The 25354-nt window shown below is 36.7% G+C and overlaps 2 protein-coding genes across 3 annotated transcripts in view; one reads left to right on the top strand and one right to left on the bottom strand.

The window, feature by feature from the left end:
• Window positions 1-25354, bottom strand: part of LOC149800706 (uncharacterized) — a 154941-nt gene that overhangs the window by 39064 nt on the left and 90523 nt on the right. For both annotated transcript variants that reach the window (XM_089954751.1, XM_089954752.1), the window contains exons 16-17: window positions 21595-21808; window positions 11789-11932 (exon numbers count right to left, since the gene is read on the bottom strand). In XM_089954751.1, coding sequence (XP_089810877.1) covers window positions 11789-11932; window positions 21595-21808 — 358 coding nt within the window. The remainder of the gene's footprint in view (window positions 1-11788; window positions 11933-21594; window positions 21809-25354) is intronic.
• On the top strand, window positions 1359-5149 carry LOC149800707 (uncharacterized). Its single transcript, XM_089954422.1, has one exon. It carries the CDS (start codon window positions 4016-4018, stop codon window positions 5147-5149), a length of 1134 nt encoding a protein of 377 aa, XP_089810548.1. The 5' UTR covers window positions 1359-4015.

Genomic DNA, 25354 nt, shown 5'->3' with positions numbered 1-25354 from the left:
TTCCATTTTGTTGTTTAAATCATTTTTTTAAATACCAGATCATTTGGCATTAAAATTCATTATTTCATTTGTTGAGTTAAATCATTTCATTTTAGACTACATCATTTTATTTAATACCACCTATTTGGAAGCAGATTTCATCATTTTGCTTTGTTCTTTAAATTATATAATTTCATACTAAGTCATTTCATTTAAAATCATGTCATTTGAAATCTGAATTCATTATTTCATTTTTGGGGTTAAATCATTTCATTTCACACTACATTGTTTCATTTAATACCATGTCATTTGGAATCTAAAGTCATCATTTGGTTTTGTTCGTCAAATCATTTCATGTGACACAACATCTTTTGTGATCTGGATTCATATCTTAAATTATAAATGCAGTAACCTTTTCATTATTTGCTCATTTTCTTATTCTACCTAAGGTTTAACTATATAGACAAAAATAGACTACAAAAAACAAAGTAACTAAAAGTATGCCATGTTCCAAACTAAATACACAAGTGCACAGTCATCAATACACAACAACATTATTAATGCACATATAACTCCGACCAGATAAATTTGAATTTGATCATGCGCTAGACATAACTTTCGAGAGAAAATGGTGTTTTGGTCAACTTAAAATTGAAATTTGGAGTCATATTATGAATGGAATCACATTGCAACAACTTTTCCATTTGATCTGGAATGAATAAATTTTGTTATTTTTGTTGATTCTACAGAATTTCATGACTATGGACTGGATTTATCTGTGCCATCAAGTATATCCGATTTCAGCAGCATGTTGACATCTGCAAGTGTGTTTCTGTTTCTGTCACTGAATGTTTGAAATTATAATGTGGAAAAAATATGAAGTCTTTCAATTACAATTATCAAAAAGATGCTATGGAATATAATGTTTATTTCATTTTGAGTGCAGTAAGGAGGAAGTAATTGCACTTGGAATATAGTTGAAATTACAGTACATTTTCAAAATGTGTAATCCAGCTTGGGAAACCATGATGCGGCTCATGTAATTCAGATTTGCAGAATTAGGAAAGTATATTTTGAGGAAATTTAGGATGTAAAACTAAGTATATTTTTTGCCATTCTTATCACCAGCTAAAGAAGACAGTTTATGCCTTTTCACTTGCACGTTATTTGTAAGGACCCTGTCTGTTCCAATTTTTTTTATAACTGTGGAACCTCTGACAAATATGTTGAGTAAGAAAACCAAGTTTCCTTCATCTGAAAAAGGTCAGGAAGCTTTTGATAAGTTAAAGGCCATACTTAAGAGTTCACCAGTTCTTTCAGCTCCAAATTTCAGCCAATCATTTAAGATGTCTGTTGATGCAAGTGATGTTGGGGTTGGTGCAGTATTGATTCAAGAAGACAAAAATGGTTTAGATCATCCAGTGTGTTAGTTTTCTAAGAAATTAAACAACCACCAGAGAAATTATTCAACAATTGAGAATTAATGTTTGGCTTTAATACTGGCTTGCAACACTCTGAAGTGTATATTAGTTCAGCTCCTTCTCTGATTATTACATTTAGTGATCACAACCACCTAACGTTCATTGGCAGGATGCAAAACAAGCAGAAATTATTAAGGTTGAGTTTTATCTTGCAGGAATAAATAATTGACATCAATCACATCAAGGGAATACTTAATTTAATAGCACTTTCACATGTATAGAAATATTACACTGTTTTATGCATATTTTTGGTCATTCATGAGACTTCATCTTGTGTAAATTTTTACCACATGGCATTTGTCTAATAGTTACAAGAAAATTGTATTGCATAGATCTTTCTTTTTCTTGATGAATGACGTGTTATGTATATTTAATTTGCATTGTTGGATAGTTTTTTTTTTAGTTTGTTTTATTTTATTAACTGATGTAGGTGATCTAAAGTCATATTCTGTAGCTTACCTTGTCCAGAATCAAAAGTTCACTGTGTACCTGGCCAAAATCATTGATCTTTTTTATTCTGTAAACAACTAATACATAGCTAATATTTACTCTATGAGTCTGGGTTTAATATTAGGATCATTATTAATATAAGTCAACATATTTATCATGGTCTGAATCAAGGACATTGTATTTTCCATGTTTTGTATTATAATTTTAGTAACATACCTTCTAATTAAAACTAAAATTTATCTTGTAAACATTTTGTACCTTCAAGAATGAAATTTTCCATTAGTTAATATTTTTTTTAGAATATGCTAATAGTGACCTATGTTAGGTAGAGGAGTATGAAAACTTGTTACTGGAAAAATTATTTATTCATGTTGTAAGATCTGACCTGAATCAGTTTATTGAATACTTTAATCATTAGGGCTTGTGTTAAAAATTCTAGGATACTTTGTGATTTTTTTTCCTTCACAATTCAGTTTTTTCCCATTTTTACTATGTATTCAAGAAAAGTAAATTATCAACTGAATTTTACAAAGCTTGATGCTTCTTACTCTTTTCCATTACTTATTTTAAGGTCATAGAGGTGTAATAGGAGACTATTGGTACATCAGGAGATTCAAGTTCAATGGAATTCATACAGAACATTCACGCTTTTGGACTTATGATAAGATATTTAGGATTATTTGGAATTTAATTCACAACACTGTAAATGTTCTTGGATATTTCACTTTGTATTCTTAGAAAAAAAATTGTTTCTTAGATTTTACCTAACTTGTTAAACTTTCTTTCTTGTTACATACTTTTATAACCTAGAGACATTTAGGTTAATTTGGACATGCTGTCATGTCTGATCACACACGTGCAAATTTTTTAAAAAACTATTTGCGCTAGTGCAAGGATATTTGTGATGAGAGGTGAATGGGCCTTGTTATGCAATTGAAACAAAGCAATATTGACCATTGGGGGGCCAGCCGAACCCAGGAATGAGGTCACATGACTCGTTCAGCCAATGGAAGATAGTTAAGGAGTATGAATATATGGGTCAGCATCCTTAGCGTCACTTGCAAAGAATTCTTGGAGATACGGGTAGTATATTTAGAGATCATAAATTTTACATTTTTCTTCTTTTTCCTTTCGATCCTTTTAAGTGTTCCTGTTTTTTTGCATAATTATTTCTCATAATTGTGAGGATCATTTTCTTGCTCGCACTTTGGAAAGAAGAAGGTTAGTAGAATTTTCTTTATGTACATAGCCATCGTTTATTTCTTGGAAAGACAATGACAAAAGCACTTATTATGGGCCATTCACTTTGTAAATGGTTAGATCGGTATTTGAGGTCCTGGACGGATCTTAGACTAAGTCCGTCTTTTAATGTAACGGAAGTTTGTAATGTAAACATGAAGGGTATCGGTGGGCGCACAATCGACAAGTTTATGCGCCTTGACATGAATGAAGTCCGCTTAAGAAGCCCTGATATTGTAATTCTTCTGATTGGGGACAACGATGTAAACGCAGAGGCATCGCCAGAGGTAACTGCACATAAGATGGTCGCATTGGCTACGCTTTTACATAAGAAATATAAGGTTAAACAGATCGTTCTGTGTCAGCTTATGCCTAGATTCCCGGCAACATTACACCAAGTTGGGGTCACGGGAATACTAAACCATAACAATGAAGCAGCCGATAAAAACTATAAGGATATGTACTGTCACTTAGCAAAGGAGGTCAATGATATTGTGCGATCTGAAGTGTCTGCTTATCCTTATTTAACATTTTGGGACCATAATAGCAAATTTGCCTTTGAAAGGCCTCATGTGAGGGAGAAGTTTCGCTCAGATGGCATTCATTTGTCCCATAAAGGACAGTGGCACCTTTATAAGTCACTTCGGGGAGCTCTTCTCAATGCATGTTATAAAATAACGCACAATCATTCAACGGTAACTTGGCTAGGTTAGCTCTTGTACTAATTTTGCTTTCAATTTTATTTGTATCTGTCCATAAAGGGAGATATCAGGCCAGGTCCCATATCCCCGGAAAAAAGTGTTGTTCAATATCAAACTGTGGAACATGCTATTGCAATCATTAAAAAACTTGGTAGAGGTTGTGTTATGGCAAAAACTGACATAGCTAGTGCCTTCAGAATTGTTCCACTCTGCCCAACTCAGTATCATATGTTTGGCTTCTCTTGGAATGACCTATATTATTATGACAAGTGCCTTCCCATGGGCTGTAACTCCAGTTGTAAAATCTTTGAATATTTAAGCACTGCATTACAATGGGTGGCAGGACACAAATTGGGCATTGGTCACATGGTACATGTTTTAGACGACTTTCTTCTGTTGGAATCAAACTATCACACCTGTAAGGAGAAATTAGACCAATTCTTAATTCTTTGTGCAGATATTGGGGTTCCCATGTCTGAGGAAAAAACATTTCTTCCCAGTACAACATTGACCTTTTTGGGCTATGAACTAGATACAATCAAGATGGAGGTAAAACTTCCCATAGATAAACTCCAGAACTGCTACAGTCTGATAACACTCTGTCTACAAAAAACAAAAATGACACTCCATAATCTCGAATCTATAATTGGTACACTCAATTTCGCATGTGCAGTTGTCCTGCCAGGCAGAGCTTTCTTGAGAAGGTTGATTGATCTGACAGTGGGTGTGTCAAAACCACATCACTTCATACGCATTACGAGGGATGTTCGGGCTGATCTGCAGCTGTGGTACACATTCCTAAGAGAATTTAATGGTAAATCTTTATTCCTCCCTGATCGCTGGCTGGACTCTGATGCCATTCATTTGCACACTGATGCATCAAGCACAATTGGCTATAGCGGTGTACTAGGCAGCAAATGGTTCTATGGCACGTGGAATAAAGAATGGCGAGCACTAGATATCACAGTCCTTGAGCTATATCCAATTGTTCTAGCCATCAAAATTTGGGCCCCTCAACTTGCAAACAATTGCATTTACTTTCACACTGACAACAAGGCATTGGTTGATATTGTAAATAAGCAAACCTCAAAGAACCCTTCCATTATGTACCTTGTTAGAGACCTGGTCCTTGCATGCCTCAGAAACAAAATACTATTTCAAACCTGTCACATCCTGGGAAAGAAAAATGTTCTGGCTGATGCTCTTTCTCGATTGCAGGTGCACAGATTCCGGACCTTGGCTCCACATGCGGACCCAGAACCCGTGTCAATACCAGCACTTCCCAACTTGATTCACTAACAAACACACTTGATACGCTACTGGATAGTACACTGACACGAATGTCAAAAGCAGCCTCCCAACGCAGCTGGAACTTATATTGAGCTTTAACTGCAAAATATACCTTGGAAACCTCAATCCCAGTCTCTCAGGCTAATTTGGCACTTTTCATCTCTTATCTGGTTAACAAGCACTATGCCTCAGCAACAATATCCTCATATGTATCTGCCATTGGGTTTTTACACAAAATCAATAATTATGCAGACCCTACAAACTCTTTTCTAATACAGAAACTGCTGCAAGCATGCCACAGAAATAAAGTTTCTTGTGATGTGAGATTGCCAATTGATAAGTGTTATGTTAGAAAAACTTATCCACTTGCACTATAACTTCTTGGTACAAACAGCTCCTATTTCGAGCTATGTTTTCCTTGGCATTCCATGCCTTCCTGAGAACTGGGGAGATCACAGTGACAGTCCCTTAGCCTCCATAACCCTAATCTGTTGCACATTGATCAGTTGGCTCTGGGGAGATCACAGTGACAGTCCCTTAGCCTCCATAACCCTAATCTGTTGCACATTGATCAGTTGGCTCTGGGGAGATCACAGTGACAGTCCCTTAGCCTCCATAACCCTAATCTGTTGCACACTGATCAGTTGGCTCTGGGGAGATCACAGTGCAGTCCCTTAGCCTACATAACTCTAATCTGTTGCACATTGATCAGTTGGCTCTGGGGAGATCACAGTGACAGTCCCTTAGCCTCCATAACCCTAATCTGTTGCACATTGATCAGTTGGCTCTGGGGAGATCACAGTGACAGTCCCTTAGCCTCCATAACCCTAATCTGTTGCACTTTGATCAGTTGGCTCTGGGGAGATCACAGTGCAGTCCCTTAGCCTCCATAACCCTAATCTGTTGCACATTGATCAGTTGGCTCTGGGGAGATCACAGTGCAGTCCCTTAGCCTCCATAACCCTAATCTGTTGCACATTGATCAGTTGGCTCTGGGGAGATCACAGTGCAGTCCCTTAGCCTCCATAACCCTAATCTGTTGCACATTGATCAGTTGGCTCTGGGGAGATCACAGTGCAGTCCCTTAGCCTCCATAACCCTAATCTGTTGCACATTGATCAGTTGGCTCTGGGGAGATCACAGTGACAGTCCCTTAGCCTCCATAACCTTAATCTGTTGCACTTTGATCAGTTGGCTCTGGGGAGACCACAGTGACAGTCCCTTAGCCTCCATAACCCTAATCTGTTGCACATTGATCAGTCGGCTCTGGGGAGATCACAGTGACAGTCCCTTAGCCTCCATAACCCTAATCTGTTGCACATTGATCAGTTGGCTCTGGGGAGATCACAGTGACAGTCCCTTAGCCTCCATAACCCTAACCTGTTGCACATTGATCAGTTGGCTCTGGGGAGATCACAGTGACAGTCCCTTAGCCTCCATAACCCTAATCTGTTGCACATTGATCAGTTGGCTCTGGGGAGATCACAGTGACAGTCCCTTAGCCTCCATAACCCTAATCTGTTGTACATTGATCAGTTGGCTCTGGGGAGATCACAGTGCAGTCCCTTAGCCTCCATAACCCTAATCTGTTGCACATTGATCAGTTGGCTCTGGGGAGATCACAGTGACAGTCCCTTAGCCTCCATAACCCTAATCTGTTGCACTTTGATCAGTTGGCTCTGGGGAGATCACAGTGACAGTCCCTTAGCCTCCATAACCCTAATCTGTTGCACTTTGATCAGTTGGCTCTGGGGAGATCACAGTGACAGTCCCTTAGCCTCCATAACCCTAATCTGTTGCACATTGATCAGTTGGCTCTGGGGAGATCACAGTGACAGTCCCTTAGCCTCCATAACCCTAATCTGTTGCACTTTGATCAGTTGGCTCTGGGGAGATCACAGTGCAGTCCCTTAGCCTCCATAACCCTAATCTGTTGCACATTGATCAGTTGGCTCTGGGGAGATCACAGTGACAGTCCCTTAGCCTCCATAACCCTAATCTGTTGCACATTGATCAGTTGGCTCTGGGGAGATCACAGTGCAGTCCCTTAGCCTCCATAACCCTAATCTGTTGCACATTGATCAGTTGGCTCTGGGGAGATCACAGTGACAGTCCCTTAGCCTCCATAACCCTAATCTGTTGCACATTGATCAGTTGGCTCTGGGGAGATCACAGTGACAGTCCCTTAGCCTCCATAACCTTAATCTGTTGCACATTGATCAGTTGGCTCTGGGGAGATCACAGTGACAGTCCCTTAGCCTCCATAACCCTAATCTGTTGCACATTGATCAGTTGGCTCTGGGGAGATCACAGTGCAGTCCCTTAGCCTCCATAACCCTAATCTGTTGCACATTGATCAGTTGGCTCTGGGGAGATCACAGTGCAGTCCCTTAGCCTCCATAACCCTAATCTGTTGCACATTGATCAGTTGGCTCTGGGGAGATCACAGTGACAGTCCCTTAGCCTCCATAACCCTAATCTGTTGCACTTTGATCAGTTGGCTCTGGGGAGATCACAGTGACAGTCCCTTAGCCTCCATAACCCTAATCTGTTGCACATTGATCAGTCGGCTCTGGGGAGATCACAGTGACAGTCCCTTAGCCTCCATAACCCTAATCTGTTGCACATTGATCAGTTGGCTCTGGGGAGATCACAGTGACAGTCCCTTAGCCTCCATAACCCTAATCTGTTGCACATTGATCAGTTGGCTCTGGGGAGATCACAGTGACAGTCCCTTAGCCTCCATAACCCTAATCTGTTGCACTTTGATCAGTTGGCTCTGGGGAGATCACAGTGACAGTCCCTTAGCCTCCATAACCCTAATCTGTTGTACATTGATCAGTTGGCTCTGGGGAGATCACAGTGCAGTCCCTTAGCCTCCATAACCCTAATCTGTTGTACATTGATCAGTTGGCTCTGGGGAGATCACAGTGACAGTCCCTTAGCCTCCATAACCCTAATCTGTTGTACATTGATCAGTTGGCTCTGGGGAGATCACAGTGACAGTCCCTTAGCCTCCATAACCCTAATCTGTTGTACATTGATCAGTTGGCTCTGGGGAGATCACAGTGACAGTCCCTTAGCCTCCATAACCCTAATCTGTTGTACATTGATCAGTTGGCTCTGGGGAGATCACAGTGCAGTCCCTTAGCCTCCATAACCCTAATCTGTTGTACATTGATCAGTTGGCTCTGGGGAGATCACAGTGACAGTCCCTTAGCCTCCATAACCCTAATCTGTTGTACATTGATCAGTTGGCTCTGGGGAGATCACAGTGACAGTCCCTTAGCCTCCATAACCCTAATCTGTTGTACATTGATCAGTTGGCTCTGGGGAGATCACAGTGCAGTCCCTTAGCCTCCATAACCCTAATCTGTTGTACATTGATCAGTTGGCTCTGGGGAGATCACAGTGACAGTCCCTTAGCCTCCATAACCCTAATCTGTTGTACATTGATCAGTTGGCTCTGGGGAGATCACAGTGACAGTCCCTTAGCCTCCATAACCCTAATCTGTTGCACATTGATCATTTGGCTCTGGGGAGATCACAGTGACAGTCCCTTAGCCTCCATAACCCTAATCTGTTGTACATTGATCAGTTGGCTCTGGGGAGATCACAGTGCAGTCCCTTAGCCTCCATAACCCTAATCTGTTGCACATTGATCAGTTGGCTCTGGGGAGATCACAGTGACAGTCCCTTAGCCTCCATAACCCTAATCTGTTGCACATTGATCAGTTGGCTCTTGATCACCATTCCATCACTCTGATATTTAACACCTTCAAACAGTCAGGGTCAGAAGTTCACTTTAAAAATTAAAAAAAAAAAACAATAATACTGCAGTGTGTCTGGTCTCAAATCTCCAGCAATACATCCAAAAGTGAGGTACTGGTCCAGGCCCAATATTTATGTATCTTTCAAACACACCTATAACTCGGCCAGAATTCAATGCACAGCTAAAACTCGCTCTGCAGTTCTGCCGATTTGATCCAAAATGCTTTAAGAGTCATAGCTTTAGAATCGGAGCAGCAACAACTGCTGCTGAGCAGGGCTTGTCCGATAGTCAGATTCGTCAATTAGGGTGATGGAAATCAGATGCTTTCAAACAATATATTAAATGTTCTGAACGTCACTCCAACCTCTAATTTCTTTTGGGGTTTCAGTTAAGTTTGCACACAAAGAGGTATCGGGTGTTCTCAGTTACATTTTGTTTAAAATCCACCTTCAAGTACATTTTCCATCATAATCATAACTGGGGTAAATATCAGGTGCACCACTAATCCCTACATTATATATAGATAGGTTATATCACATTATTTTCATGCCAAATAAATACTCGCGCAAACATTTCTTTCCATTTCAGGTCTAGTGCGTTCACAGACCTGAACACACTGTATAATCACATCAGAATAGCAAGTGGGTTCACTGCTGATAAATATGACAGGAAAAGTACACACGATGAAACCTCAGCTGAAGTCAAGAACAATATAACTTAAATGTGAATATAACAGCATTGATAGTCGTTCACTAGGTGCAATCTTCACAGCTGGCACTTCTATCATTCTCATGTGGGAGTCACAAATGTCGGGGAGCAGACTGAGAAAGGCACGGTTGATGCGGGCCACAGTCCATTTTGGGGCTGCACAGGCCCCATGCAAAGTGGGTGACTTGCATGGTTCCTGTGTTATGGTGGTCTCAGCTCCCAAATGGATTGTTTTTTGGTTTGATGGTTAAAAATTTACATTCAGGTCCGAATTTAAACTATGTAGTTTATCACATACTATGTTAAAGTAATTTTGTAAATAACCTTATGCATGTTAGATCATATGAATATATTATTATTTTCAATACAATTGTCACTTATGTGGCCTGCATCAACAAATCATTTTCAGTGTTATTCATTATGCTCAAATTCTTACTTTCCTCCTTAATGTTGTTATCCTCTCACACATACTTCATCACAAAACTATTTGCACTAGTGCAAGGATATTTGTGATGAGAGGTGAATGGGCTTTGTTATGCAATTGAAACAAAGCAATATTGACCATTGGGGGGCCAGCCGAACCCAGGAATGAGGTCACATGACTCGTTCAGCCAATGGAAGATAGTTAAGGAGTATGAATATATGGGTCAGCATCCTTAGCGTCACTTGCAAAGAATTCTTGGAGATCTTGGCATCCGTCCGTCTACGGGAGACGATGGCGTAGATCCAAAGTACGCTTTTGCTTTTCCTTCTTTTTAGCTCTCTTCTTGGAGATACGGGTAGTATATTTAGAGATCATAAATTTTACATTTTCCACCACCACCCCACCATCTGCCTTGGGGTATAGCGTCCTAGGTGGTAGTTAAATTTGGTACAATAATTGTAGACAGGTTATATCATTTGAACATAACTTGTTTTAGCATTATATGAATTTCTCAGCAGTAACATTGTATGATGATAGCATTCACACTGATACTACACACATTTAAGTGTCATGTCTTTGTATCCTTTTTATGTGTATACATACGAGAACAATTTTTTGTATATAATTTTATATATATATATGTATATATATATATATATATATATATATATAATTAATAGCATGGTTCTTTCAGTTACATGTACATTATGGCAGTCTCAGCTCCCAAATGGATTGTTTTTTGGTTTGATTGTTACAAATTTACATTCAGGTCTGAATTTAAACTATGCAGTTTATCACATACTATGTTAAAGTAATTTTGTAAATAACCTTATGCATGTTAGATCATATGAATATATTATTATTTTCAATACAATTGTCACTTATGTGGCCTGCATCAACAAATCGTTTTCAGTGTTATTCATTATGCTCAAATTCTTACTTTCCTCCTTAATGTTGTTATCATCTCACACACACTTCATCACAAAAAGACATCTTTTGAACAGAAATAACAGTGAAATTATTTGATAATTAATATATCTACTTATACCCCAGAAGATTTAAAAACTTACTGCGTAGTCACAGGCAGTTGTTGAAATCAGCAAGAAAAGAAGGAATACTATTTGCCCACTCTCCTTTAAGCACTTTTTTCTGACATAAACAAGTGCATGTCTGTGCATTGTACTGTAATGTAACTGATAACACAGGACAGTTGTTTGTGTTACTAAATTATATGAATGACGTGTTTTATATTCAACCAAATAATTATATATATATATATCATTGAAAGTCTACATAGCACAGGATGTCAAAAGAATTTAGACTCTTTTACTTTTAGATGCTCTTAATGAAAAATGAATAATTTATTCAGCAATCCATAACATAATTCTGTCCAGTGTAAATGATTTCCCCCTTATCATCATTATAACCCAACCCCTTTCTATACTAAATTTCAATGTATAAATAAAGTGTACAGTATTATTGATGAGGTCACCTGATACTGGTCACTGCTCTATCCTAAATTTCAATGTCTGACAAAAGTGTCTTGTATTATAGATGTCACCAGATAATAGTCACCGCTCTATACTATATTTCATTGTATAAATAAAGTGTACTGTATAGATGAACTCACCTGATACTGGGGTTAATTTTACATTCGACTACCATTAAATATACAATAAGTGGAGCTTCAAGTATCAGAAGGATATTAAATGAGATAGACTATGGCACATTCACTGTAACAGACCTCGCTTTACATGGCAACCAGTTAAAATCAGGTCATTATAGTCCAGTAAGCGGGGCTCATCCACAAGAACAACGTCATATTTCCCCATGTCACCATAGCGATAGAAGTTCATATCTCCATTCCTGTCCCACTCAACACAGACCTCTAAAAAGAAAAACAGAATGTGCATTACAGAGCAAAGGTCCTGACTGTTCACAGAAAAAAAATTAAAACATGGTGTTTAAAAGGTCTTTATTACATGCTCATTTTTTTCTCCATTAACTTTATATTGTCAGAATCATGCAGTATTTTTCCATACTGCATGGCTTTATACTGCACAATGTGTCTAAAAATAGTATCATGCATTAGGAACAGATTTTGGTTGTAACCAAATAATGCACACTCATGTAGCAGAGGTTGGAGCTTTTGATTTATTAAATTTGTCTGTGGACCATTTGAAAGCTGAGATGATAAAGATAATGATGTGGATGAACACACTGAGCCACAAAAGTAACTGTCAACAAAGCAAATGAATAAACATGATATTCCACAACAAAACATGAGACATATAGTATTGAAAATACCATTCTGATCACATAAACAGTTATTTAGGAGAACTATTCGCAAATCAAATGGTCCAGACTATGACCTGTGCTCTCAAGGGTCTATTAAAACAGCATAGAGAGGCGTATTAAGGAAAAAGGCTATCCCATCTCCCTCAGAGTTGTCCCATTTTACAAATAAGTCAAAACACTAAATTTGCACACAAAAAAGAATGCAACTGAACAAGGCAGGTCTTGGCCTCAAAGCCAATAAGTCAAGATAACAAAAAAGTCTTATTTCCACTGGTTAAATGTGCTGTCACACCACAGCTTCTTTCCAATTTCCCCCCTTTTATATTTTAGATACAATGTTTGCATTTATAGTTGGGATAGAAAATCATACAGGTCATGTAAATAGCTGGAGTCACTCCAACAAAGAGCATGCAAGTGATAGGACATAAAATTATCTCATCTTGTAGCTGGTAATAATAAAACAATAATTATAATATCTTTTTCTACCTTGAATTTCCTCAAAATATACTTTCTAAGTTATTTATGCTAATCAGAATTAAACGAGCTCCAAAAACTGATCCACAGCTTGAAATTTTTTTCTGCAATTCAGACTACATTTCCAATACAAATCCAAAGTAGAATTTACTCTACTGAATTTTATATTTTCTAACAAACAACATTTAACCCTGCATCTTCTTGAGTGTTTCAATCAAAAGAATTTAATATTTTTCCATGTTACGATTCCATGCTATCAATGACATAACAGAAACACACATGCAGCTGTATCAAGGCCAATCTTATCATCATATGGAATAAACCCAGCTAATAAATCCAGTCCATCACACCTAGAAAAGCAGAATTTAGTTACATCAATAAAAAAACAAAGTCCCTCCATTCCAGACTAACTGGAAAAGTTGTTTCAAGACACATTCATTCATGATATGACTTAAGATTTCAATTTTAAGGAGATGAAAATGAGATTTATTTTTTTAATGAATGTCTGAGCATGCAATATGCTACAAAGTTCAACGGTTGATGAGCAGTGCTATATGCACATTAATACTGTTACTTTACTATCCACTGTTAAACTTACAGCATCCAGCATAACTACAATTGCTTTGTTTCTTGTAATGTTTTCTATTTATTATTTAGTCTTAGGTAGAAAAGCAAAATGAGTATATAATAAAATAGCTACTACATATGTCTAGGAAAATATGAACTTGTTTTCTTCTGAGCTACTGCACTCGTAACATCATGCAGTATTACACAGAAAAACTTGTTCATATTTTCCCATATAAAAGCAGTAACCTATAAATACTAAAATAAAAAACAAGGTGTGTAAAATGTCTATACAAAAATTTAAAACAAGGTGTGTAAAATGTCTATACAAAAATTTAAAACAAGGTGTGTAAAATGTCTATACAAAAATTTTAAAAAAGGTGTGTAAAATGTCTACTAAATGATGGCAAAATAATGTGTAAAATGTCTATACTAAATGATGGCAATACTCTAATAAAAACAAGGTCTGTAAAATGTCTATACTAAATTATGGCAGAACAAGAGTGTAAAATTCTATACAGAATGAGGGCAGAAGAAGGTGTGTAAAATGTCTATACTGAATGATGGCAGAACAAGGTGTGTAAAATGTCTATACTAAATGATGGCAGAACAAGGTGTGTAAAATGTCTATACTAAATGATGGCAAAATAATGTGTGTAAAATGTCTATACTAAATGATGGCAATACTCTAATAAAAACAAGGTGTGTAAAATGTCTATACTAAATGATGGCAAAACAAGGTGTGTAAAATGTCTATACTAAATGATGGCAAAATAAGGTGTGTAAAATGTCTATACTAAATGATGGCAATACTCTAATAAAAACAAGGTGTGTAAAATGTCTGAACTAAATGATGGCAGAACAAGGTGTGTAAAATATCTATACTGAATGATGGCAGAACAAGATGTGTAAAATGTCTGTACTAAATGATGGCAGAACAAGGTGTGTAAAATGTCTATACTAAACGATGGCAGAACAAGGTGTGTAAAATGTCTATACTGAATGATGGCAGAACAAGGTGTGTAAAATGTCAATACTGAATGATGGCAAAATAATGTATGTAAAATGTCTATACTAAATGATGGCAAAATAATGTGTGTAAAATGTCTATACTAAATGATGGCAATACTCTAATAAAAACAAGGTGTGTAAAATGTCTGAACTAAATGATGGCAGAACAAGGTGTGTAAAATGTCTATACTAAATGATGGCAAAATAATGTATGTAAAATGTCTATACTAAATGATGGCAAAACAAGGTGTGTAAAATGTCTATACTAAATGATGGCAAAACAAGGTGTGTAAAATGTCTATACTAAATGATGGCAACTTTAATAAAAACAATGTGTGTAAAAAGTCTGAACTAAATGATGGCAGAACAAGGTGTGTAAAATGTCTATACTAAATGATGGCAAAATAATGTATGTAAAATGTCTATACTAAATGATGGCAACTTTAATAAAAACAAGGTGTGTAAAATGTCTGAACTAAATGATGGCAGAACAAGGTGTGTAAAATGTCTATACTAAATGATGGCAAAATAATGTATGTAAAATATCTATACTAAATGATGGCAGAACAAGGTGTATAAAATGTCTATACTAAATGATGGCAGAACAAGGTGTGTAAAATGTCTATACTGAATGATGGCAGAACAAGGTGTGTAAAATGTCTATACTAAATGATGGCAGAACAAGGTGTGTAAAATGTCTATACTAAATGATGGCAGAACAAGGTGTGTAAAATGTCTATCCTAAATGATGGCAGAACAAGGTGTGTAAAATATCTATAGTAAATGATGACAAAAACAAAGCATATGTCTATGCTGAATGATGGCAGAACAAGGTGTATACAATGTCTATACTAAATGATAGCAGAACAAGGTGTGTAAAATGCCTACACTAAATTATGGCAGAACAAGGTTTGTAAAATGTCTATACTAAATGATGGCAAAACAAGGTTTGTAAAATATCTATACTAAATAATGGCAGAACAAGGTGTATAACATCTATAGTAAATGATGGCAATACTTAAATAAAAACAAGAATTTATGTTCACTGTTCAGTTTCATCTTATAACAATTCAACAATACAAGGGTCTCTACAGAGGTTGATGGTTTTAGACTTGCAGAGAAAAGAAAATGAAACAGATGTGGATCTTGAATACCTCAAAGTAGGGGAGACTGTAGTAATGCAACCATATAATGAGTATTTCTCACACTCAAAGTAGAGGAGAGTGTAGTAATGCAACCATATAATGAGTATTTCTCACACTCAAAGTAGAGGAGAGTGTAGTAATGCAACCATATAATGAGTATTTCTCACACTCAAAGTAGAGGAGAGTGTAGTAATGCAACCATATAATGGGTATTTCTCACACTCAAAGTAGGGGAGTGTGTAGTAATGCAATCATATAATGAGTATTTCTCACACTCAAAGTAGAGGAGTGTGTAGTAATGCAACCATATAATGGTATTTCTCACACTCAAAGTAGGGGAGTGTGTAGTAATGTAACCATATAATGGGTATTTCTCACATTCAAAGTAGAGGAGAGTGTAGTAATGCAACCATATAATGGGTATTTCTCACACTCAAAGTAGGGGAGTGTGTAGTAATGTAACCATCTAATGGGTATTTCTCACATTCAAAGTAGAGGAGAGTGTAGTAATGCAACCATATAATGGGTATTTCTCACACTCAAAGTAGGGGAGTGTGTAGTAATGCAACCATATAATGGGTATTTCTCACACTCAAAGTAGAGGAGAGTGTAGTAATGCAACCATATAATGAGTATTTCTCACACTCAAAGTAGGGGAGAGTGTAATAATGTAACCATATAATGGGTATTTCTCACACTGCACATAGAGAGTATAGTAATGTAACCATATAATGGGTATTTCTCGCATTCAAAGCAGGGGAGAGTGTAGTAATGTAACCATATAATGGGTATTTCTCACACTGCACATAGAAAGTATAGTAATGTAACCATATAATGGGTATTTCTCGTACTCAAAAAGTAGGGGAGAGTGTAGTAATGTAACCATATAATGGGTATTTCTCACACTCCACATAGAGAGAGTATAGTAATGTAACCATTAATGGGTATTTCTCACACTCAAAGCAGGAGAGAGTGAAGTAATGTAACCATATAATGGGTATTTCTCACACTCAAAGCAGGGGAGAGTGTAGTAAAGTAACCATATAATGGGTAGTTCTCACACTCAAAGTAGGGTAGAGTGTAGTAATGTAACCATATAATGGGTATTTCTCACACTGCACATAGAGAGTATAGTAACGTAACCATATAATGGGTATTTCTCACACTCATAGTAGGGGAGAGTGTAGTAATGTAACCATATAATGGGTATTTCTCACCCTCCACATAGAGAGAGTATAGTAATGTAACCATTAATGGGTATTTCTCACACTCAAAGCAGGAGAGAGTAGTAATATAACCATATAATGGGTATTTCTCACACTCAATGTAAGGAGAGTATAATAATGTAACCATATGAGTATTTCTCACACTCAAAGTAGGGGAGAGTGTAGTAATGTAACCATATAATGGGTAGTTCTCACACTCAAAGTAGGGGAGAGTGTAGTAAGAAAACCATATAATGGGTATTTTTCACACTCACAGTAGGGGAGAGTATATAAATGTAACCTTATTATATGCTCATTTTTTCCCCATTAACTTTACATTGTCAGAATCGTGCAGTATTACCTGATACTGAACCCGCACACCAATACACATATAGCATTCATATGAATAAAGGAACTACTTTCTATTGTAAACAAACAATGGATGCAGATGCCAGCACTTTTGATTTGTAAACAAATCATGTACACTCGCGTAAGAGGCACTTTACGTTGTGGTTGTTTGAATTTGTTTCTGAATTAACTGAAACAGATGTTCCATGGACTGCCACATACCAGCTGCTTTGGCACATTCCGCGTTGATACAATGTTTCGGATTTAGGCTAGCTACAATATACAACAGATGCAAGAAAAGGTCCTAACAAATAACATACAAGTGACAAGTCATATACTGTCTTCTTTAGCTGGTGATAAGAATGGCCAAAAAAATATTCTTACAGTTTTACATCCTGAATTTCTTCAAAATGTACTTTCTTAGTTCTGCAAATCTGAATTACATGAGCCATGTCATAGGTTCTCAATCTTGATTACACATTTTAAAATTGTACTGTAATTTCGATGATAAGTGCAATTACATCCTCCTTACTGTACTCAAAATGAAATAACCATTAAATTCCATAGTGTCTTTTTGATAATTGCAATTGAAAGACTTCATATGTTTCCCACATTATGATTTCAAACATTCAATGTCAGAAACAGAAACACATTTGCAGATGTCAACACACTTCTCCCTAGCTTCTTCAATCCGATGTATTTCATGTGGAATTGTCACATACAAATCCAGTCCATAATCATGAAATTTCATAGAATCTAAAAAAATACCAAAATCTATTCATTCCATATCAAATGGAAAAGTTGTTGCAATGCACATTCATTCACAATATGACTCCAAATTTTAACTAGACATGCAATTTTTTTGGAAACTTATGTCAAGCGCGCAACTAAGTTCAAATTTATCTGGGCAGAGTTATGTGTGCAGTAATAATATTGTTGTGTATTGATGAATATGCGCTTGTGGATTTAGTTTGGAATATGGCATACATTCATTTACATTGTTTCTTGTAGTGTATTTTGTTTATATAATTAAGCCTTAGGTAGAATAAGAAAATGAGCATATAATAAAAAGGTTACTGCATTTGTATGGGAAAATATGAACTCATTTTGTCGGATGGATATACTGCACTCCCAAGGTCATGCAGTATTCCATCCATAAAACTCGTGCATATTTTCTCATACAAATGCAGCAACCTATAAATATAATGGGTATTTCTTACATAGGTAAATTTTGGTAAGTTTGTTCAAAAACAGGGTATCTTAAGTTTTGCTATTTACTAGATGATTATGATAAGTCATAATCATTGCAGATCATGACAAAATTATAATATTTTAATTGGTAAATTCTAAAAGGATTTTTTCTGGCAAGCTCACCGTAAAACCACAAAATTGCTATAGTTTTCCACTGTAATAAAATTATACTATACAGTATTTTACAGCTGCTTACTTACTTATAGCTACAGATATAAATTGCAAAAACATGATTGACAGGCACTAAGACATATAACTAAAATGCAAACCATGGTTGATGGGCACTAGACATGTCTATAGACAGAATATAAACCATGATTGACAGGCACTAGATATATGCCTATAGATATAGAATACAGACCTTAATTGACAGGCACCAGACACATGCCATTCAGACATAGAATGCAAACCTTAATTGACAGGCACCAGATATATGCCTATAGATATAGAATGCAGACCTTAATTGACAGGCACTAGACACATGCCTACAGACATATAATGCAAACCTTAATTGATGGGCACTAGACACATGCCTACAGACACAGAATGCAAACCTTAATTGAGAGGCACTAGACACATGCCTACAGAGATAGAATGCATACCTTAATTGACAGTCACTAGACACATGCCTACAGACATAGAATGCAAACCATGATTGATAGGTACTACACACATGCCTATAGAAACAGAATGCAAGCCTTAATTGATGGGCACTAGACACATGCCTACAGACATAGAATGCAAACCATGACTGACAGGCACTAGAAACATGCCTATACACACAGAATACAGGTCATGATTGACAGGCACCAGACACATGCCTATAGACATAGAATGCAAACCATGATTGACAGGTACTAGACACATGCCTACAGACACAGAATGCAAACCATGATTAATGGGCATTGTTCACTCCTGGAAATGGGTATTTCAATCCTGGAAATGGGTATTGTTCAATCCTGGAAATGGGCATTGTTCAATCCTGGAAATGGGTATTGTTAAATCCTGGAAATGGGTACTGTTCAATCCTGGAAATGGGCATTGTTCAATCCTGGAAATGGACATTGTTTAATCCTGGAAATGGGCATTGTTGAATCCTGGAAATGGGTACTGTTCAATCCTGGAAATGGGTACTGTTCAATGCTGGAAATGAGCATTGTTCAAGTCTGAAAGTACACTTATTCACATGGCTACTGTGCTATTAACATGAACATAAATATCATAATTTTTATATGGGTAATACATGTATTAACATCTCAATAACTTGCACACAATAGGGTAGAAAAGCACAGACCACACTGTATGTGACGCCATGAGTTACTGAGGAACCTAAAATCAAAATAATCATATTCTGATCACAATTTTCTTCCTGTTAAAAAAATATGAGCCATTGGGGGTTGGGTATTTTCTAGTATTAAAAAAATGGGATTCAGGTTCAGCAATTCTGGGTTGTGATGAAACACCTGCCATTTTGGTTGCTTGAGCAGAGGAGGGAATATCTCTATTTCCTGGAGATGCTTTTGCAAGATTGATGAGGTCATTGATCCAAGATTTTTATTGTCTGAGTGGAGTAAGGAGAAGGGTGATGCAATTCCACAATGACTGCACAATCTCCTTAGTGGATGGCATTTACAACCCATCATGGTGTTCCATCACGAACAAAGGGGTGCAAATGAGTTGTTTGAGTGCACTTAGGCTTGGCCTTAAGATGGTCTTTAAGAAAGAAAGAGGTAGAGAGCACTCTTTCTCCTTCCACCAGTTGTATATTTGTAGCTGCTGTTATGGCATTGGCTAGAGCATGTTGTATATATTTGTAGCTGCTGTTATGGCATTAGCTAGAGCATGTTGTATATTTGTAGCTGCTGTTATGGCATTGGCTAGAGCATGTTGTATATTTGTAGCTGCTGTTATGGCATTGGCTAGAGCATGTTGTATATATTTGTAGCTGCTGTTATGGCATTGGCCAGAGCATGTTGGGTTGATATGATTAAGACATGGGTCGTTCCTCATGCATGTCCTGTGGGATTTTGGGTGTTGAAAGATTACCATAGATACTAGATCCAACAAAGTGCACACGGCCTTGAAATAGAACACCAATTTCTGTATCATTAAATGACTTCCAATCGATATCATACAGACGATTGCTTTGTCATCCCCACAACTGATACATCTCACTTGACTGGTGGGTATCCAAATGGAAAAGTGGTGTGTGGGACTTATAAAACCACAGACTAAAGTTTGGGGGAAGTCATTAGGATTTGTAATTGGCAATGTTAACAGTCCAAAGAGCAGTACCCTGGCTAGACTAGAAGTAACTGAAAGTAATTTCTTCCTTTAGTAAGTAATCAACTGAAATATAGTCCAGGAAGTTGTTGAAGAGAGAGGAGGAGGTAAGAACTCTGACAGCAGCAGAAGGAAAATGTCTTCAATCCGCGCCCATAAGGCTGAGTCTTCATGTATTATAGTAAGATCTAATAACAATTAAGGGACATAAGAGAAGTTTTCGTCATCTTTAGATAAAGCTGGTGAACCTGACATCTCTTGTGCTACCTGCGAAGTAGATGGAGAAGAATGTCAATGATTGTTCACGTTACTTGCAGCGCATCATGACTTTAATAATGTTAAGTCCAAGCCGTCACGAAGTACAGGCTCCCTTTGAGTGGCAAAGGCTTGAGAATAGGTGAAGCAACATCTCCTGGATACTGAGGCACCAAGCTGGGCATCATACACAGGAAGTGCTTAGAGGCACTATGTGGGTTAGACTGATCCATGAGAGTGCTTGAATAAACTGATGTGCTTTGCTGATGTTGCCCAGTTTTTGGGGTTTATTTTTTCTGAGCTTAATCTGTTTGTAAGCTGCATGTGAATATTGTTCAGTGCTGAGAACCCACTTTCACACTCTGCTGTCTGAAGGTGCATATACATAGCTAGCTAAGTAAGTTTCCACAAGTTGGGAAATTGTTCTTTAAGGTTATTTTTTACTGTTTTCCGCCACTCAAAGGTATTGTCTCTTGGAAATCTCTGCTCCATAATAAGATTTTCACTAACAAGAATGCTCCCACAGACAGACTTTCTTCATGTGCTTTGCTGACTTTTGTTCCAGCTTTCTCATCTGCTCCTTAATGCTGTATTAGGGTCTTTAGTCCTTCATTGCCACAGTCTCCTTGTTTATCTTTGCTAAGAAATGAGGTGGTAAAACATCATGCAATCAAATTTTGATAAAGCTAAACTCTTAGTATTCTGGGCTGGCTTACGTTTCTGGTTTTTGTGATGACCAAGGATGGTCCCTGGACCATCTTCATCCTGAAGGTCCTTGTCCCAGTCTGGGCCACGTCGAACTCTTGATCCTAGGGGAGGTAACTTGACATGTGGGTCATCAAACTCATGATGGTACTTCTCCATTGCATCTTCTCTTTCAGTATATAGGTCCTCATCAATGGCCTGTTGAGCAATTTCTAAAACCTCTGCCTGAAATGCACAAAGAAACAAGATGTAAATACTCATGAATTAATATCTTAAAGCACATGTAATAATGTAAGGGTTACAGATTTACAAGTAATTATCTTACAGCACAAATAACAATTTAAGGGAAACAGATTTACAAGTAATTATCTTACAGTACAAGTAACAATTTAAGGGTTACAGATTTACAAGTAATTATCTTACAGTACAAGTAACAATTTAAGGGAAACAGATTTACAAGTAATTATCTTACAGCACAAGTAACAATTTAAGGGTTACAGATTTACAAGTAATTATCTTACAGCACAAGTAACAATTTAAGGGTTGCTCATTTACTACATGTAATTATTCCCAGCTTTGAAAATTCTATTCAAAAGAATATTTGCTTTATTTTTGTACCAACTTTTTGATTTAACATTGTAGATGATGATTATGAGTATGTATGCTATATTTTTGGGGGACAACATACTTTTTAAAAATAAAATCAAATTTTCATAAAATCTTGGACAAAGTGCTCCCTCATCAAGCAACATTGATATACCTCCTACCTTATAAAATATAATAATGTGCAGCTGCAGCAATTATTGGCTTATGTTTGCAATTAATAAAAAACCAGCAAAATTATCCTGTAACCAAAAGGAAAAAGATTATTATGATCCCAATCAGATTCCTATGAAACTAAAATAAATAAAAGAAGCCCCACTCTCTTATCCTGGATCACTTTTAATAAAGAAAGGGGAAAGCATAATTATACTTTATTTTATAACCAATTTGATAAAATTATTCTTTTTTTATCAATGATCACAAAATTTATATGCTTTATCAGGATTTTTATGAGCGAGAGAGAAAGAGAGAGTATATTAGCTGTAAGGCATATGGCACAGGCACACTTGAGTTTCAGATCTGGTATATTCCTTGCAAAGACATTGTGTGGGCAGGCACACTTGAGTTTCAGATCTGGTATATTCCTTGCAAAGACATTGTGTGGGCAGGCACACTTGTGTTTCAGATCTGGTATATTCCTTGTGAAGACATTATGTGGGTAGGCACACTTGAGTTTCAGATCTGGTATATTCCTTGCGAAGACACTGTGTGGGCAGGCACACTTGAATTTCGGATCTGGTATATTCCTTGCGATGACATTGTGTGGACAGGCACAATCGAGTTTCAGATCTGGTATATTCCTTGTGAAGACATTGTGTGGGCAGGCACACTTGAATTTCAGATCTGGTATATTCCTTGCGAAGACAATGTGTGGGCAGGCACACTTAAGTTTCAGATCTGGTATATTCCTTGTGAAGACATTGTGTGGGCAGGCACACTTGAGTTTCAGATCTGGTGTATTCCTTGCAAAGACATTGTGTGGGCAGGCACACTTGAGTTTCAGGTCTGGTATATTCCTTGTGAAGATGTTGTGTGGGCAGGCATATTTTATATGAGATGGGCCTCCAGAATGAAGGGAAGGAAAATAAAAATAAAACACTAGACAGATTATTACAGATGTATTTGTTCCAGTGTGTGCCCCACCCACCCCTCAGCCTGCCATTATTTCATCAACATCATTAATGTCACTTAACCACTTAGAAGTCATTAAAAAAATCTGGCTCTCAAATACTTTGAAAATAATATTCTTGTACTGATGTATAGAAATAAATAGAACCTATTATATCCATTGTATAAGCTGAACAAAATTCATGAGATAAAAGAAAGAACAATATACAGGCTCGAAAGAAAATCCTCATCAACCACCCAAAATTAAACATAAAACCAAGCTACTTGTTCAATGTTCAGTGTAATGATGAAACAAGGAAATCAGTAAACTGTCAGGTTTGATATATACAAAAAATGTGTTATGCATTGACTGGGAATTCATTCTGAAGAATTTATAAATACTTGCAAATGAATGGGCACACACCCTCAGACATGACATCAATTGATCTTGTGTTTTAAAAAGGAGCTGCATACTCAAGAATAAATATAATTTATACCTGATTTTAGGTTGGAAAGTCTATTAATTTATCATTTAATCTGAAAGCAAGCAGCAACTATGGTTGACAATGTTGCCCAGTATTGACAAGATTTCAGTTTGTGTGTGCACACTCATTGGTGTACATATGCAACACAATGTACAAATCAAGCTGAAAAATAAAAAAAAATGTATAAGACATTCAAAATGCAGAAACTGAACCCTGGCAAAGTACTAAAAAGAGGCTCCAAAAGGACTGCTACATTTTTCTACATTTGCAAAACTACTCTCTCTCTCTCTCTCTCATCGTAGATACTCTAAGTGAAATGTCAATGGAGATATATATGTGTTTGATACCCATTTCATGTACACCCATAGCTCTATAATGATGTATATAGAGAGGCATACAGGCCAATACAATCTCCTTATAACAGCTACACCAGATATTAAAGCCATTGTGACCTAAAATTGATGTATACAAGTCTCATGTGACAAAAGCCCTTGTCTGTTAAGGTTTGCATAGCCATATATTTTTTGCAGTTGAATGGAGACCTTATGAAAAATGCTAAAAATAAATCTCTTTAAATTCAATTTACATGATATACATGCAAACCCTTTATGACTTAAGGACCCACAATTTCATTATTTTGGGGTCGGGGGAGGCGAAATGCACTTGCTTAGTTGGTAAGCCATCTGATTTGCATTGTAAGGGTTATGGGTGTGATACCTTCCCACACCACAGCCCAGGCCAGCTGTCTCTGTGTGTGATATTAAAAGGCAATTTGCTAACTTCCTTGACTTGGTAAAGCCACCAGTGTCTATAAGCATTGTTAACACTGACCCACCCACCCCCATTGCTGTCATTTTTGACAAAAATAATGTCTAAGTAACTAGTTCCAATTACAGTATTTTAAAGAAGAACAAAAAACACTACAATAATTAATTTTAAACTTCTTATTTAAACCTTTTGACAAATAAGTTTGAGTTATTCATCAGAAAGAAGAATCAAAAGACAGAAATAAAGAAATTGTGTGAACAGAATACACATGAATTACAGAATGCAAAATAAATATAAACTATTTCTATTAAAAAGAAAAGGAAATAAAAAATTATAAATGAAAAAATTAAAACAAAAATGTAAGGATGGTCTTGAATAGCTATTGTTCGATACATTATTACTAACAATGCACGCATATTACCTTTATACCATCAATCTCAGCACATGAACTGTTGACAATTAACTTTAAATAAACAACTCAGTGACCTGGTGAGGTTCCTTTGGGTAACAATATATCCAGAGCTTCATTTATGTTTTTCCTTTCCCTATTTTTAATTTTATAAACCCCCAAACAACAGATCATATTCACATCATTGCAATAAAAGTAAACAAACTGCACAATAATCCTTTTGTTCAAAAAATATTTCACTGAAAAGTGCTGCAACTGAGTATGTCTATTTTAAATCCCATCTATGGATGATAATTTAAAGCTAGGTACTAACAATTTCATGAAATTGAAATAATGATACTAATAAACATTGCAATTTTTCTGGATTCAGTGCTAAATTTCATAACATTAATGCATGGG

The sequence above is a fragment of the Sinohyriopsis cumingii genome, chromosome 4, assembly GCF_028554795.1.
Source record: "Sinohyriopsis cumingii isolate HCF-2022 chromosome 4, ASM2855479v2, whole genome shotgun sequence".
NCBI classification, from domain to species: Eukaryota; Metazoa; Mollusca; class Bivalvia; order Unionida; family Unionidae; genus Sinohyriopsis; species Sinohyriopsis cumingii.
The sequence above is the reverse complement of the archived record's forward strand: the minus strand, read 5'-3'. Positions and strand labels throughout refer to the sequence as shown.